This window comes from Aplidium turbinatum, chromosome 1 (assembly GCF_918807975.1).
Source record: "Aplidium turbinatum chromosome 1, kaAplTurb1.1, whole genome shotgun sequence".
NCBI lineage: Eukaryota > Metazoa > Chordata > Ascidiacea > Aplousobranchia > Polyclinidae > Aplidium > Aplidium turbinatum.
The window spans coordinates 38,333,860-38,348,367 of NC_137472.1; the positions used below are offsets into that span (position 1 = coordinate 38,333,860).

The 14,508-nt window shown below is 40.3% G+C and overlaps 1 protein-coding gene across 1 annotated transcript; it reads left to right on the plus strand.

Annotated features, from left to right (window-relative positions):
* Positions 1-521: 521 nt before the first annotated feature.
* Positions 522-9,823, plus strand: LOC145778070 (uncharacterized). Its single transcript, XM_082589483.1, has 15 exons — positions 522-646; positions 903-991; positions 1,134-1,200; positions 1,979-2,402; positions 3,190-3,297; positions 3,630-3,725; positions 4,061-4,150; positions 4,559-4,715; positions 5,294-5,415; positions 5,745-5,885; positions 6,149-6,227; positions 6,919-7,100; positions 7,461-7,601; positions 7,858-7,969; positions 8,199-9,823. The coding sequence occupies exons 1-15, from the start codon at positions 525-527 to the stop codon at positions 8,288-8,290; spliced, it is 2,022 nt and encodes a 673-aa protein (XP_082445609.1). The 5' UTR covers positions 522-524; the 3' UTR covers positions 8,291-9,823.
* The last annotated feature ends 4,685 nt before the right edge of the window (positions 9,824-14,508 follow it).

Consider the following 14,508-nt stretch of genomic DNA (forward strand, 5'->3'; position numbering starts at 1 on the left):
CCAACTAAACGTCTACACAATTTTTACTTTGCAATTGCCGACGCCATTTCAAGTCAGCAATGATTTTGCCACTCAGACTATTGGAGTACCGGTAACTTTTATCAGCAAGATTTGTCGGTAGCTTAAGCAGAGAATTGTTGGCTTGTGAAAACCGGTGACCAAACATAACTTACTAGCACATAGTTTTGGTGGTCATTCAATGACTTCTCATCTGCCGTGGCCGCCAGGAGGTTAGAGGCCTGTAATTCTCTTGTTGAAGAGAAAGAGAAGAATACGCCATACTCGAGTAAACATGTGCATAGAACCTCAGAGGCTATATTCACAATAAGAATAGCCACTGTGGTCCTGTTTGGTATTGGCTAGCACTTACTCCACTGAGAGTGAACTTAACTAGGCTATCGTGCAAATTTTCTCATTTCTTAAAGTCGTATGGTGTTAGTGTGTTTTTCAATAGCCTATCTAAAAATTATAGACACACCTTAATTATATTCATGTCATTTTTGTTATATAACTTTAGATAGATCATGGATAAAGTGGTTGTATGTAATGTTGAACCTGATAAAGACTGTGCTCAAAATGAAGAAGCTAACGAAGAGGAATATTCTGAGAACAACTTGAAACGTAAAACAGCCGAAGCCATTGAAGAGTTAGTGTTTTTTTATACCAAATATATTGAAGATAAACTACACCTTACATTAGATGAAGGATTCCTCAGGACTATAAAATCATCAGGGTTAAACTATTGAAGATGATTTCATTGTTAAATTGTTACACTGTATTGACAACTTGTTACTCGTGTTTCTGCTGTTGGTTATACAAACTTGGTAGGCTATTGAGTGAATGTTGGCTGGCAATTCTTTTCTGCCATATTGGTTTATTTTTTATTTTTACTCAACTTTTAGGCCAGAATGTGTCAGCAAAAAACCAAAATTGGACGAGAAACAAGTGAATGAAACAAGCACACTTTCTCCAGATGACGAAACAGGACAGGGTAACCAACCAGTATTGCAACTATTTTTTTAAAAGATAACTTTTGATGAACTTTTGAATAAGTTAGCTGTGTGACATACGGTAATTAAAACAACAGAAATTGGGATACTGGGCTACTGGCAATAATTTTCAATTTTTTACAGATGGTGACATTGAATTTGAAGAAAGTGGTGATGTCGATAAAATTGCCTTGAAAGAAGTTGTAACTAAGTAAGCATTGCTGTGTCTTTAAAACACCTTTTTTAATCTCTGTTGATTACTCCACAATCCACATGGCTCGGTTGGCTGCATACCATAGCTGAGTGGTGAGGCCCTTGGTATGGTGCTCAAAAAGCTGCCCATTCAAAGCATGCAGCTATGTCTTAGACGTGAAGAGCTTCATGGCCTTTCTGTCCACTTCCGAGTTTTCAACAGGCTAAGCCTAGGTAATATTAAAAAATATTATTTTTTGACTTTGCTTATAAAATGGGTTTGGACAAAGGATTTGTGAGTGATAGTGTACGGTACTTGATCATAATCTTTTGCAATTGCATTAGTTTGTCCCAACAGATATGCAAGATCGGAGAGGTTCAATAGTAAATAATCACATATTAGTTCTTGTTTCAATAGCTGTTCAGAATAACAAGATAAACGTTGTGAAGAAAGGGGCGTTCTTCCCGGCTATCAGCACAAGGCTGAGCACTCACTAGTACAGCGAGCAGTTGCGATTCGCTAACCATAACGGTATAGGTTCCACGCTAGCCATAGCGGTGGTCGAATAAATTTGTGGCTAGAATACGGTGCGATACTGATGAGCCCAGCCTCATGGGCGAAACACGTGTCTATCGCTGTCATTTCTTGCTACAAATCGGCTGCCGAGAAACAAGATAAACGTTTATGAGAAAATCAATATCTTACTTTTAAAATCCTGCTAAAACTTCTAAATACCAACATTGAACATGTCACCTATTGTATTAACGGACATGTCTGTAAATTTTTTTTCCTCTAGGGATGTGAACCCGAGCAGGCAACCGGAAAAAGTACCTTCACCAGCAGATTGTGAAGAAAACAAAACTGCAACAAAGAAAACTGAAGAGAAACAAGACAGCCCAGAAAAGCTTGGGCCCACTGAAGCGGAAAGTATGGAAGCAAACGATGCTCAAACTGAATTGCATGATGCAAAATCAAATGAGAAGGACTCTGCCAGTGAGGAGATTGTAAGTAAGTCTGTGTTAAAAAATAATCTTCCCTTTCCTCTGACACCTCCACGGCAAGGCAACGAAGACGAAAAAATGGAGGTTGATGGTGGAGATCTTCCTGTTGATTTGAGTGATACCAAAACTAAAGCTGCCATTGAACCTGAAGTTTTGAGTGACGATGACACAAGCAAAGAAAACAAGACAGAAGATGATCAACTCAATGAAATTAAACAAGTCAGTTCATGTCTTAATGTCATTTTCCAAGGTTGTTGCTTTATATGTATTTAATAGCTAAGTTATCTTTCAATCTAGTGCCCCATCCTGTGAGTAATATCTGCACCCAAGCAGATGACAAACGAAACTTGTCAACAAAAAACCTCCACCCGGAAGGCGCAGCTGCCGGGGGCATTGACAATACGGTAATAGTTAAAGCCATGAGTAAATCTAATGCGTCATATACAACACAAGTTTGTAAATCCATTAACTACATCATTTTTAACAAAATATTTCACCATTTCCAACTTTTTCACAACACGTTGTGTTGTTTTGTGTAGCTGTAGAGCTGCACCAGCTTCACCATGATGGTAAATTGTGTTGATCAGATGTTTGACCTGAGTGATTTGGAGATTATTGTCATCAGTGCAGCTGTCTGTCATTTTCCACTTATTCATTATCTTGCTGTTCTTTCTGCGTTTTTGCTAAATTACCGTTAATTATTTGAATTGACATGCAATACTGAGCTCAACCAAGTAAGATGAGCTTTTATCAAGCGGTATATGGCATGTCGATGAGAAAGCTACTGCTATTGAGAATATCGAGTTGTTGTATGAACATACTGTTTGTGGTTATGCAAGCTCATAAACTACATTAATACATCACAATACTCTTTGTGAATGCTCCATAAAAGCTCATTGACAGTTGTGGAAACCTTTGTATTTGATGGTTGTGGAAACATTTGTGGAGCTACCAAGCGAACTACTTACAATAAGCGAATTTACAGACCTTTGTTTTCAATTGTCAGTTGAGGGCGAAGCAGCGAGCGAAAATCAAAAAGTTCAAAGATGAATTGAGAAAGGAAGAAGCCAAACTTTTGTTGTTGAAGAAGCTGCGGCATAGTCAAATCTCCAAAGTAAAAAGAATGTCTTTAATTCGAATGATGCGTAACTTTTGTATTTGGTGCTGTTTTAGCGCTCATTTTCTATTTGTGAATATTGCGTAATATTAACTTATCAATATGGCGTTTCCAAGTTTATTTGAAAGTATGCAATAGATTGAGTTTTGCTTTTAACAGCATGACATTGTTTACTTCAAACATGCAGTTAACCTGTCGCTAAATTGTACACTTTGTAACCAATTAACTAAGTTGCCGTATGCACAAATCTAATGTATCTACAATTATAAAAATAAGTCTACCTCTTTAAAAAACTAAAAACTTGTGAAGTTCAACGTTTTCTGTTTCAGTTTACATCATCGTCTCGGTCCATGCCGCCACAAAGCAGCAGCAGCAGCAATCAAGGTTCTAATGCCAACTCACAATCTCGCTACTCTGGTAGCCAGGTACGTGGTTCCCATCCAGCTAGTCAGTTTTCTTTTGCATTGATTCAACGTCTGCAGAAATGATATGAAAAACCAATTGTTTTTGGCGTGGTTATTATTACATGAATATGGCATCTTCATTGAATTTCATCTTCCTCAGCTACAAAGTCAAATTGGCACAATGTTCCATCCAGTGATGTTGCAAAACTGTTTGTTTTTTAGTATGAAGGTAAATACCTCTAGACAGCAAATCAGTTGTTTTTTCACTGATTCAACGTCTGCAGACGTTGAATCAATGTAAAAAACGCCTGATTTGCTGTCTGGGTAGTCCCTTCTCATAACTTGTTTCTATGTAGACCTTAAAGAATACTTCCAGTGCACAGAGTTCTCAGATGGGCCGAAGCTACCAAAAATCGTCTTCAACGACACAATCCTTCCAACCTAAGGTACACTCCAACTGCTCTTACTCTGGTACCTAGCATGCCCAGCCTCATGGGCGAAACACGTGTCTATCGCTGTCAATTCTTGCTACAAATCGGCTGCCGAGAAACTTACATGTGCTCTGTTATTTTTGCCTAGTATTGTATAATGCATTTTCTGGTGCCAAGATACGATTATTTAGCTACCTCATAATTTGGTTGTTGATTTTCTGCAACACACAAAATTGGCGTTTAACTTGTTTTTGGTAAAGGGTTATGAATGTACTGTACATTTTACAAGTTGTACACGCTTTGATGCGCGATAAGCCATGATAATACCAGTTAATAATACCACTGTTATTATTAACGATAATAACATGTTGTATCATGTTTTTCGCATGTATACTCGTCATTGAGACTGCTTTTTGTTTGAAGGCATCGTCAGCTCAAGCACAAGCGAATCGCAACGCAATGGCGGCCATGTTGCAGATGCCGCATCTGGTCGCGGCTGCAGGAGGAGCCCAGAACGCTGCTGCTTTGATTCGAGCTCACCCGACCATGAACATGCAAAACGCAGCTCAGCTTTTGTTAAGTAAGCATGACTTCTCTTTGACAGCTTCGTATAAGAGAAATATTCACTTCGTTGTTCATTGAAGATAAATTGTCAACCAACGCTCTTCAAACGGTTTTGAGAAAGCATGTGAATACGGTGCCTTAGGTAGGTACTCTTCAAAGACGCGATTTTTCATACTTTGGTTACCATGCGCTGTTAATTTCAGCTTTGCTATGTGTTTTTCACCTACAAAGTTACCCTTTCACTAAATTGTACACTTTATAACCAATTAATTGCCATTTCCGTATACGCAAATCTAATGTGTAATGATGTCAAAACAGTATTGTAAAGTGTCCCCAACACAAAGTTTCACAAAACCTTTGCGCAGATTATTCCTTACAAGATCTTGTTTGGTCCCAAAGTTGTTGCACCATTGCATTGACTTATGGTCTCGCGGCAAAATTTCACGTTTATTCACGTTTGGTTGCAAGATATTCATTATAACTTAAGCCTTGACTCCCTACCCCCCTACACGCTTCAACACTAAAAGTAACTTGAAAGGGCAAAACTTTTCAAGTAATGTCGTGAGTTTGCTGACCTGCCACTTGGTTTACCAGATTCCGGCCAATCAACCAGTGACTTGTCAGCAAAGATGCAACAGTTTCTACAGCAACATCACAAAGCCATGCAGCAACAGCATGCTGCTTCTCGACAAGCTCCTACGTTTAAGCAGCAGCAAGTATGTTTAAATGTTTCTGTGCGTTGTGTCATACTCGTGAACTACTAGGTCGGATACCTCATAGAACTTCGAATGCAGCTTGGGGAACAAACTGCTGACTGCATCATCCCATGGTGCACAAGGCACTAATTGCATGGTGTAGCAGCACTGGACGAACCTAACTTTACCTGGCTTTCGGCTAACTGCTCTGAATTTTACAAAACATGCTTTTAATGAGAACCTGCTTTGAACGATTTATTTTGGAAACTATTAGTTTTCTAGTTCCTTTATTTTACTTTACTATCAGTTCTATTTTTAGTTCACTTGAAAAGCTTATATTGTCCAAACAGGCTTCTGCTAAACTTGCTCTGCGCAAGCAGTTAGAAAAGACACTGCTTGAAATTCCACCACCGAAGCCACCCCCGCCGGAGATCACCTTCTTACCGAGCGCAGCAAGCACCGAGTTCATCTGCTTGATTGGATTGGAGGAGGTAAAATAGGGATCAGATCCTAGTTGGTGCCTAATGAATATTTTCTATAACTTCAATATTTTATTCAGTCCTTTATGTGGTTCTCTTGGAGTGCACACTTGTGAATAGTTAAAGATGTGAATCTGCAGAATAGGACTTTAAGATGATTTGTACAATAAAACTTCTAGTGGACTTCCAGTGCTTTGATAATTTATCACTGAGCTTTTTTATTTCAAGAGCAACTCGTTTTGCTCTTGCTCATTAACTTTTTTGCTCAACCTCAGGTTGTTGGTAAGATTCAACAAACGAAGTCAAACGCAAAACTCGAAGACGAAGCGCTCCCTCCTTTCGCCTGTGCGCAATGTAAGTGTTGAGTTTCGTTGTTTTCCTATCGTCTCCTTTCTGCTAATGTTGCTTCTGTAAAAATAGTGATAGCCTTGAAAGGAACTTTTTTCCCACTGTAGTGGAACGCAATGAGAAGGTGCCTGTCAGATGTTTGTATGTTTTAAGTTAAGTTTCAAAATGGCGGCTTTGAGTGTTTATTCGCAAACTACATTGTGCAGACGTACACAGGAAACCACCGATCGAGAAGCACACACACGCTCTGTTGCGCACGCACACACGATTGTTTCTCCATTTTAACGTTGATCCAACTGCTTCAAACGTTGGGTCGTCATTTGCACCAAATTTGACTTGTTGTCATTGAAACGGCTTTCATGCTAGCCCAGCAATCGTATCAGACGTCTGGAAACGTTGGAGTGATGTAAAATTCGAAGTTATTATTTACGGATAGACTCGATTACGTTGATCTAATGTTGTTGAACGGTCAGTTGGTCATGAATGCAAAATCTTGCTGTCACGATTTGACAAAGGAGTCTTTACAATACCCACCATCGCCTTTGGCTAAAACGGTGATTTTTCTAAGCTAGTCATTGATGATACTTTTAAAAAAAAAATGATACGTACCGTGATACAAAAACAGCTGCATTGTGACAGCCACAACAGCCACATTGTGACATCATAGATCATTCACTGCAACGAATGCTGATTTCAGGTGAGAAAGACTTCAGTCCTCTGTGGAAGGTGAACCATGAAGGCAGCCAGGTCATGTGCTTGCAGTGTGTCATGACCAATCAGAAGAAAGCGTTGAAGACCGAGCACACCAACCGGCTGAAGACTGCTTTCGTCAAAGCTTTGCAACAAGAGCAAGAAATCGAGCAGAAGATGCAGAAGCAGGTGACCTACCACATCTGATCACTCGCTACATTGAATATTTAACAATTTAGCCATCTGCTTAGGGTACACTGTTATGTAAGGTGGCGTGCAGTGTTGCCAGATTTGTTGTGATCAAATTGCAATATTACTAAAATATTAATGGTAAATTGTTTGTTCCAGAATTAGCGCTAGTTAAAGTACGTGATCTGATGTAGCCTATAGAATCTTCTGACAATATGATATTCTTATCACCGAAAAATTAGTTCCACAATAGCCTATCACATAACTCTGGCCGTTTTTAATATAGACTCACAACTAAATAAGATTGTTAAACCGTGGGGCAAGAAATTAAGTTCAGACAACAAGACAATTTTTGCACAGCAATCTTCCGAAAAGCTATCTTCTAGCAACGATTCTCTTGAGGCTGCAGTGGCAGCGGCGGCCAATCAGTTACAACAGCAGCAACAGCACTTGAAGAAATTGCAAAAGGATCAGTATCGACAACAACAGCATCTTCTTCAGGTCAGTTCTTCCCGCGGTCCATCAAATTCAATAAAATGCGGTTTTGGGTTGTGATCTACTGCTGGAAGGCCACGTCAGACACGGTAGCGATGGAAAAATATATTTCAATACCTGTCGCGTCAGTCTTAAGTTGCACAGTATTTTACAAATTTTAAATCGAACAGCTCATAAACTGCATAAATTCACAAAAGCATATCACAAAAGCGAACAGCAACATTCATTTGTGTTCGCCATAATTTCAATGTTTCTTCTATAGCGACAACTGCAACAGCAGCAGCACCAGAGGAACCTGTTGACAAGCAACTACCGGCCCACTGCTCAGCAAATTCGCAACGCGATGCCCGCGGTGCAGTTTGGTTTTGGATCAGGTACTCTGAGTCATGTTTGATCTGTTGCGAAGTGATGTGTTTCAATATTGACAGTGGTTACTAAACTACGACACTGCCTACTAGAACTACTTGATAATAATAAATAATCAATAACTGTTTCAAACGTATTCCGCTGGCAAGTACGAAAACGTTTTATTTGTGATTATTTATCTGTAGAATTAGCACCAACAGCATTTCACAGGTTTTCATCTGATATTTGTCCTTTCAGGTTCATCAAAGTCTGCCGATCGCCAGTTTCTACTCGACATGATTCCGTCGCGTGGTTCAGGCGGAAAATCTCACAAAGGAAATTGGAAATAAATGATTATATTCCGGCGGAAAATTTCATCCCTGAGTTTTCCTTGGTGTTCTTGCGCATTGAAAACAATTTGAACGATTCGTTGTCGAAATTTGTCGACCTGATCTGTTGTTACCTTACCCCCCCCCCCTCAACCAAAGTTGAATTGATGATAATAATCACCTCGACAAGTATTTTTTCGATCCAGGCCCAAAGAAGAGTTCAGAAACATTTAGAGATGCTTGAGATCAAGGGGTAGCATTATATTCATCCCCTCAAATTATTGGACCAGTTATATTACGCTACATCATCAGCTGTGTTTTTTTGTATCAAAAGTTTTTCCATTTCTTTTCAATGAAAGGCAGCCCACAACTGGGCGGCTTAAAATGCTAATGTTGCAAGGAATTTGCTTCCGGCTAAGTGGACCAACGTGGGTACTTCAAAGACCCATGCTGTTGAAATATGTGTGTGATAGAGTTGAAAGTCGTTCTGATTAGACGACGAAATGCTAAATATTCAGTTTCCTTGTGCTGTCGTGTCTGGTGTTAGTTTTACATTCATACACTTCACGGAGTGGTGAGCAACTGTGGTTTAGATTAGAAAGACCTGCCTTCTAGATCGTCGATAACCCAGCAATTAAAAGCATGGCTAAGAAACACACAAGCATGTTTTCTGGAAGAAAAAACCGTGTGAGAGTTAAGTTCCAGCGAAAACTGTATGATACGTGCCTTTGTAATAATTCTACTATACACCAAGCATTTAAAATTTTAAATGTTTCACAGCGAATTTACGAACCAGAATTTCAATTTTTCAAGGCTGGCTTGAGCAATTATACCCGACTCAAAAGTAGGCTAACGAGCTCTCTGACTGGTCGTATGCTAATCAATTGTGCGATTTTTCCTTAAATTTTCAACCAACTCTCATTTGTTTTAAATTTTGTCATGAATGTTGTGAATTTCCAACTACATGTTGTGTGCAGTATCAACCCTGGAATCAAATCACTTTTCCGGTTTGATCATTGCTTGTGTCACCGGGTAAGCTCTCCTGTAATCTGGAAAAACCTAGTAAGTCTGTTGAACACAAATTTGAGAAATCAAAGTTTTTTTTCTAGACTAGAGCATTATACCTGACTCACATGACTTGCTAGGTTCTTCCAGTTGAAAATCTGCCAACAGAGAAGCGTTTCTTGCACTTTGACTGGATCAACAGATGGGGGAAGACCTACTAAATCCAAATAAGGGCCTAACTGAATTTTTCCAAAAATTTGACTTACTAGGTTTTTCCAGATTACAGGAGAGCTGTGTGTACAATTGTACATTGCGGCCACTGACTTTCAATGCTGAAGAGTGCTCATGTTCTGCGCTTTTGTTCACTTTTACACTCAAAGTAGGAAATTGTAAATAAAAATACATGTGTTTTGGCTAATCAGCCACAAACACACAAGCAACGTTATCTTCATTGTGGTGGGGATGTTCTGCATCTTGCCTTGTTTTTGTGACGATTTGAAGGTCAAGTTTTTTGTAACACAAGAGAATACACGCTGATGTATGTCCTGACTGTATCGTTTGTAGAATGAAGTGAACACCGGCTGATTTGAGTTGTATTTCAGCCATTTTGATTGGAGTTATTTCGTAGTACAGTATTACGAAGAGATGGCTCCACTTCTTTTCAACATCTACACCAACGACCTGCCAACCACGGTCTCCGCAAAATACGCTTATGCGGACGATCTGGCAATTCTCCACTCCACAAAGTCGTGGGAAAATCTAGAAGACACCTTGAGCCAGGACATGCAAACCATCTCAGCTTATCTCCAGAACTGGCGACTGAAACTCAGCGAAACCAAAACTGTGGCGGCAGCAGTGGCGCCGGCAGGGGGGGGGCAGGCGGGGCAGCTGCCCCCCCAATGTTTTGGGCATTATCTTTTTTTATTTTTTTATTAATACATATTAATATTATTTTTTTAATATTTGGATCCCAACCTCAAGTAAGTCAACTCAAGTTGCAAGGGGGGGGGGGGGTGAAAGCTCTCTCTTAAAAGAAAGTATGGAAAACCTTGATGACTAAATTGTACAGTAGATAAAAAGATTTTCTACAGAAGCAAAGATATAGACTTTTTAAAGTTTTAACTAACGTCACATTGATGTAAAAAAATAAAAACCTGTTAAATTTTTGATACCTCACACTCCCATGACTTCTTCCGCGCGCATTTTAGCATTGGTTGCTTGCAGTGATTCTTTCACTTAAACAAAACGTTTTGTTTCATCAGTTTTGAGTTGTTCGATTTTTAAGTTGTAAAGGAGACTCAATTTCTCCAAAATTTATCATTTATGTTTCTTCTTTAATCTCGGCAGAGTATAAAACTTGTAAAAGTTTTTCATCCATACGACGTCATGAATGAAATTATATCTCAAATCGGCGTAATGACGTAACATCATCTAAACATTTTACCGAATAATAAATTAACAAATTCGATCGTCAAAAGTGGTTTGGTGGTGGTAAATATTACGTAATGAAAAAAATGTGATAAGGTTGGAAGACATTACAAACGTCATGTATTTATGTATTTTCAATACAAATATGAAGTTTAAAATTTATTCTTTTGTTCATAGTCGTAATTCACCTTCAAAGCGGTACTACAAAGAACAATTATCGATAAGGGGGGCATCAAGAATATGTTGACATGACTTTTAAGGTTTAGGACAGCTCCGTAGATCAGTAAAATATAAGGTTCTCATTATCGTGATTGTAAGCCGCGGTTTTTCTCTAAAAAACAGATTCCCGGGAAGCTAAACATTTTTTCCAGCCCTGGTCGAAAACAAGAGAAATTAAATAATATACCACTGTCTTGCACCAGTGGAGTAGCCAAGGGAGGGGGTTCGGGGGCTTCAACCCTTCAAATTGAATTTACGGATGTTAATACATTGTTTACAAGAAAAGTTTTAGCCTATGATGTAATTTCTCGTCAAACTGTGCAAGGATGCAAGCCATCTGCAACTGCTGAGATCGCTTGTTCGATCTAGATTAACATCTAAACAGCTATTCGTTATACAAAACTTGAATATATCAGAAATAACCTAAAGTAACTTCATTGTCTCAAAGCTTTTTGTTTGACACTCATCAAGATGTATGATCTCTATGACGTTACATTTTCTAAACTTTGGGTTGACTTCAGAGCATAAAAGTTAGTGACTTACCGGAATAAGATCGTTTTTTGAATCAACCAAAGAGAAAATTGATAAATAATAAAACTGTAATAATCTCGCAAAAAAAAGCAATCAATCTATGTCTCTAAAACAAAGTTTGCCTAATTTTAAACCAAACTGTATTAAAAGAGCGAGTTTTGCCAATACCAAACATTCAAATATCTCAGTCTTGAATTAGCAACAAGAAAACATAGAGACTTAGCTTTATTTCCGAAAAATGCCGAAGATCCTTTTGCTATGCCACCGGACAGCACCATTTTACAGGAATATTCATACCCACAATTTTGTTGAAAATGCTCTCAGAATGCACCAAACGGAAAGTAATTTTTCAAAATTTTCTGGGGGAGGCCCCCCAGACCCCCCGCCGCTAAGTGTCGCCTTCGGCGAACACGCCATCGGGCTTCGCCCGCCGGCTGTCAACACACCCCCTTTCAAAATTTTGGACTATGCTACTGACTACTGTCTTGCACTGTCAATATTTTGCCCCCCCAATGTTGAAGGTCTGGCGGCGCCACTGGGCGGCAGCTTTCCACCTACACAATCGGGAAGCTGATCGTGAGCTACATGTCCACAACAACGGAAAACCTCTGTCCTTCTGCCCCGAGCCAAGGTATCTTGGGGTGACATTAGACAGATCGCTCACATACCGCCACCATTTGGTGTCACTGCGCAAGAAACTGACATCCCGCGCTGCATTACTGAAGCGCCTGGCAGGCTCTAGCTGGGGGGCGAGGGCTGACACTTTGCGAATAGCAGCCTTAGCCCTTGTCTACTCTTCAGCAGAGTACTGTGCACCTGTCTGGTGCCGCAGTGCTCACTGCCACAACATCGACACTGCCATAAACAGCGCCCTGCGCACAGTGACCGGATGCCTGCGTCCCACACCATTGGACAATCTCCCCATTCTCGCTGGCATCCAACCTGCTGAGCTTCCAACCCGCAGACCACTGCCGAGGAACAGAAGCCACTGGAGCCTAATCATCTTCTCCACCACAAGATCTCTGCCTTCCCAAACGGGCACCCCCGCCGACTGAAATCAAGACACCCATTCGTGCCAGCCGCTCGTAGGGATGGGCAAAATAGAATACCGAATATAGAATAACCGGTTGTAGAGTCTAACCGGTTTCAAAATGCATATGAAATCGGATAATTGAAACCGCTTTAACGATCTACTTCGTAATAGTCCGGCGAGGCCCCCGGCTGGCTACGTGCCTGTACTACCGTTATGCCAGTACAGTGGCATGGACGACTTGTTGAGCTGTGGAATTCTTCTTGAAGATGCTGCTTGCAGTAGTGAAGATGAATCAGCAAATTTGGCTTCCCCTGCTTCAGAAATAGATACCTATAGCCTATATCTCGCGTAGTTGAAGCATCCACTACATCTCTTCAAAACGGCCTTGTTTGATGGAAAGCAAAACAAAAACCAATTTTCTTGTTTCTATCAGTTAGTTTCAAAATATTTTTGTGTACTTACTACATCTGCTTCTTCAGAGAGATGTTTTTCAAGTGCAGGTTTAACTGCCACCAAGTTGAGATCTCGTTTGACTGGTGAAAATTTAGAAAGCCTAAATTTGTTACACTGCGATAAGCAATTTTTGTGATGTTCATTGTTTTTGTAAAGTCATAAAAATCATTAAAATGTGTCGATGGTAAAAACTGTCAATTATTCTAGAATAGATATCTGTATTTTATATTCGGTTTCAGTATTCTAGAATAGCTAATTATTCTATTTTGCCCATTCCTAGCCGCTCGGCTGATCAACGAAGCTGACGAACAAGACATCTCTGCGGCTACTTGGGCGGACCATAAATGGCATTCTGAACGGAGGTCAAGCACCACCAGACTCCATTCATTCATCCCCGACGCCGACACACGCCCCATCGGCCTGACACTACAGAGACAGGCATGGGTGCGCCTCAACCGTCTCCGTACGGGCGTCGGGCTTTTCCGCTCAACCATGCACCAATGGGGAATGGCTTCTTCCTCCTCCTGTGAATGTGGTGCCGAGGAACAGACCGCAGACCACATCATCAATGACTGTACCATCTTCAAGCCACCTAACGGAGTGGAAGGTCTGCGCGTCATGGATGATGAAACTAAAGACTGGCTGCTCTCTAGCAGCCTTCCAGTGTAGTCCGGGAACATCGTGAATCTGGGGTGGTAAAAGGATAGACCCTCGGCCCCAGAAGCTCAGACGACGACGAAGAGATTCAGTTTCTCTAAAACGTTTTGATGCTTTCTGTTTTTCTCACCGCTTCATTCTTTCACGTTCAGCTATCGAATCTTCTTTATTTTAACCACGAGAAATCCTGAATTATAAAATTTAAAAAACTTAGCATAAGGCTATGCAGCAGTTTCCCACCTTGGTAAGCCATAACTCACCTCAACACAAACTTCTGTGACAAGGAGTTTGTTTCAACTTTGATCTACTGCGAGATATTGACACGTTCTTCTACCAAAAAAAAAAAAACTCTTCTGAAGCTCTACACTGCCTGGCGGACCGCGGTCCGAATATGGACCTTTGAGTGTTGACAGTGGGGCTTCCGGAAGAATAACCTCATTGCCACGTTTCTGGGCCTCTTTAAACAGATTTCTACTGGGAGAAAGCATTCCCTTGTGTGGTTATCCTAGCAGCTGGGGCCCGCCCAACACTTTGTCAAAAATCCTAAAAGGGTCACATTTTACCTAAAATAAAGGTTTGTTACTATCATTGATACTTTAACTTTCGTGGTTGCGTACGAAATAATTTATTCACCGGGCCGCTGAAAACATTCAATTTGTCACACTGGACCTTCATTAACATTAGTTGAGTAACCTTGCTTTGCAGTAGGCTATCTTAGCGGTCTCTCATACTTCTTGTTGGCCTGTTGGCTTTTTACGACTGACAAAGCTCCGTTGCTGAGATTGATAGTTTGAATCTTTCCGTATCGAAGTCTTGTTGCCACTTACTTCATTCTCTAGATTCCATTAAAACAGAGATTTTCTACAACGAGCTGCCCGCGTTGCAATCCTTGCTTGAGAATCACAACTGGACA

Coding starts and splice junctions, on each gene's coding strand:
- LOC145778070 (XM_082589483.1), top strand. CDS start 525: ATGGATAAAGTGGTTGTATGTAATGTTGAACCTGATAAAGACTGTGCT. Junction 2,403..3,189: donor AACTCAATGAAATTAAACAA/GTCAGTTCATGT, acceptor TTCAATTGTCAG/TTGAGGGCGAAGCAGCGAGC. Junction 7,970..8,198: donor GCAGTTTGGTTTTGGATCAG/GTACTCTGAGTC, acceptor TTGTCCTTTCAG/GTTCATCAAAGTCTGCCGAT.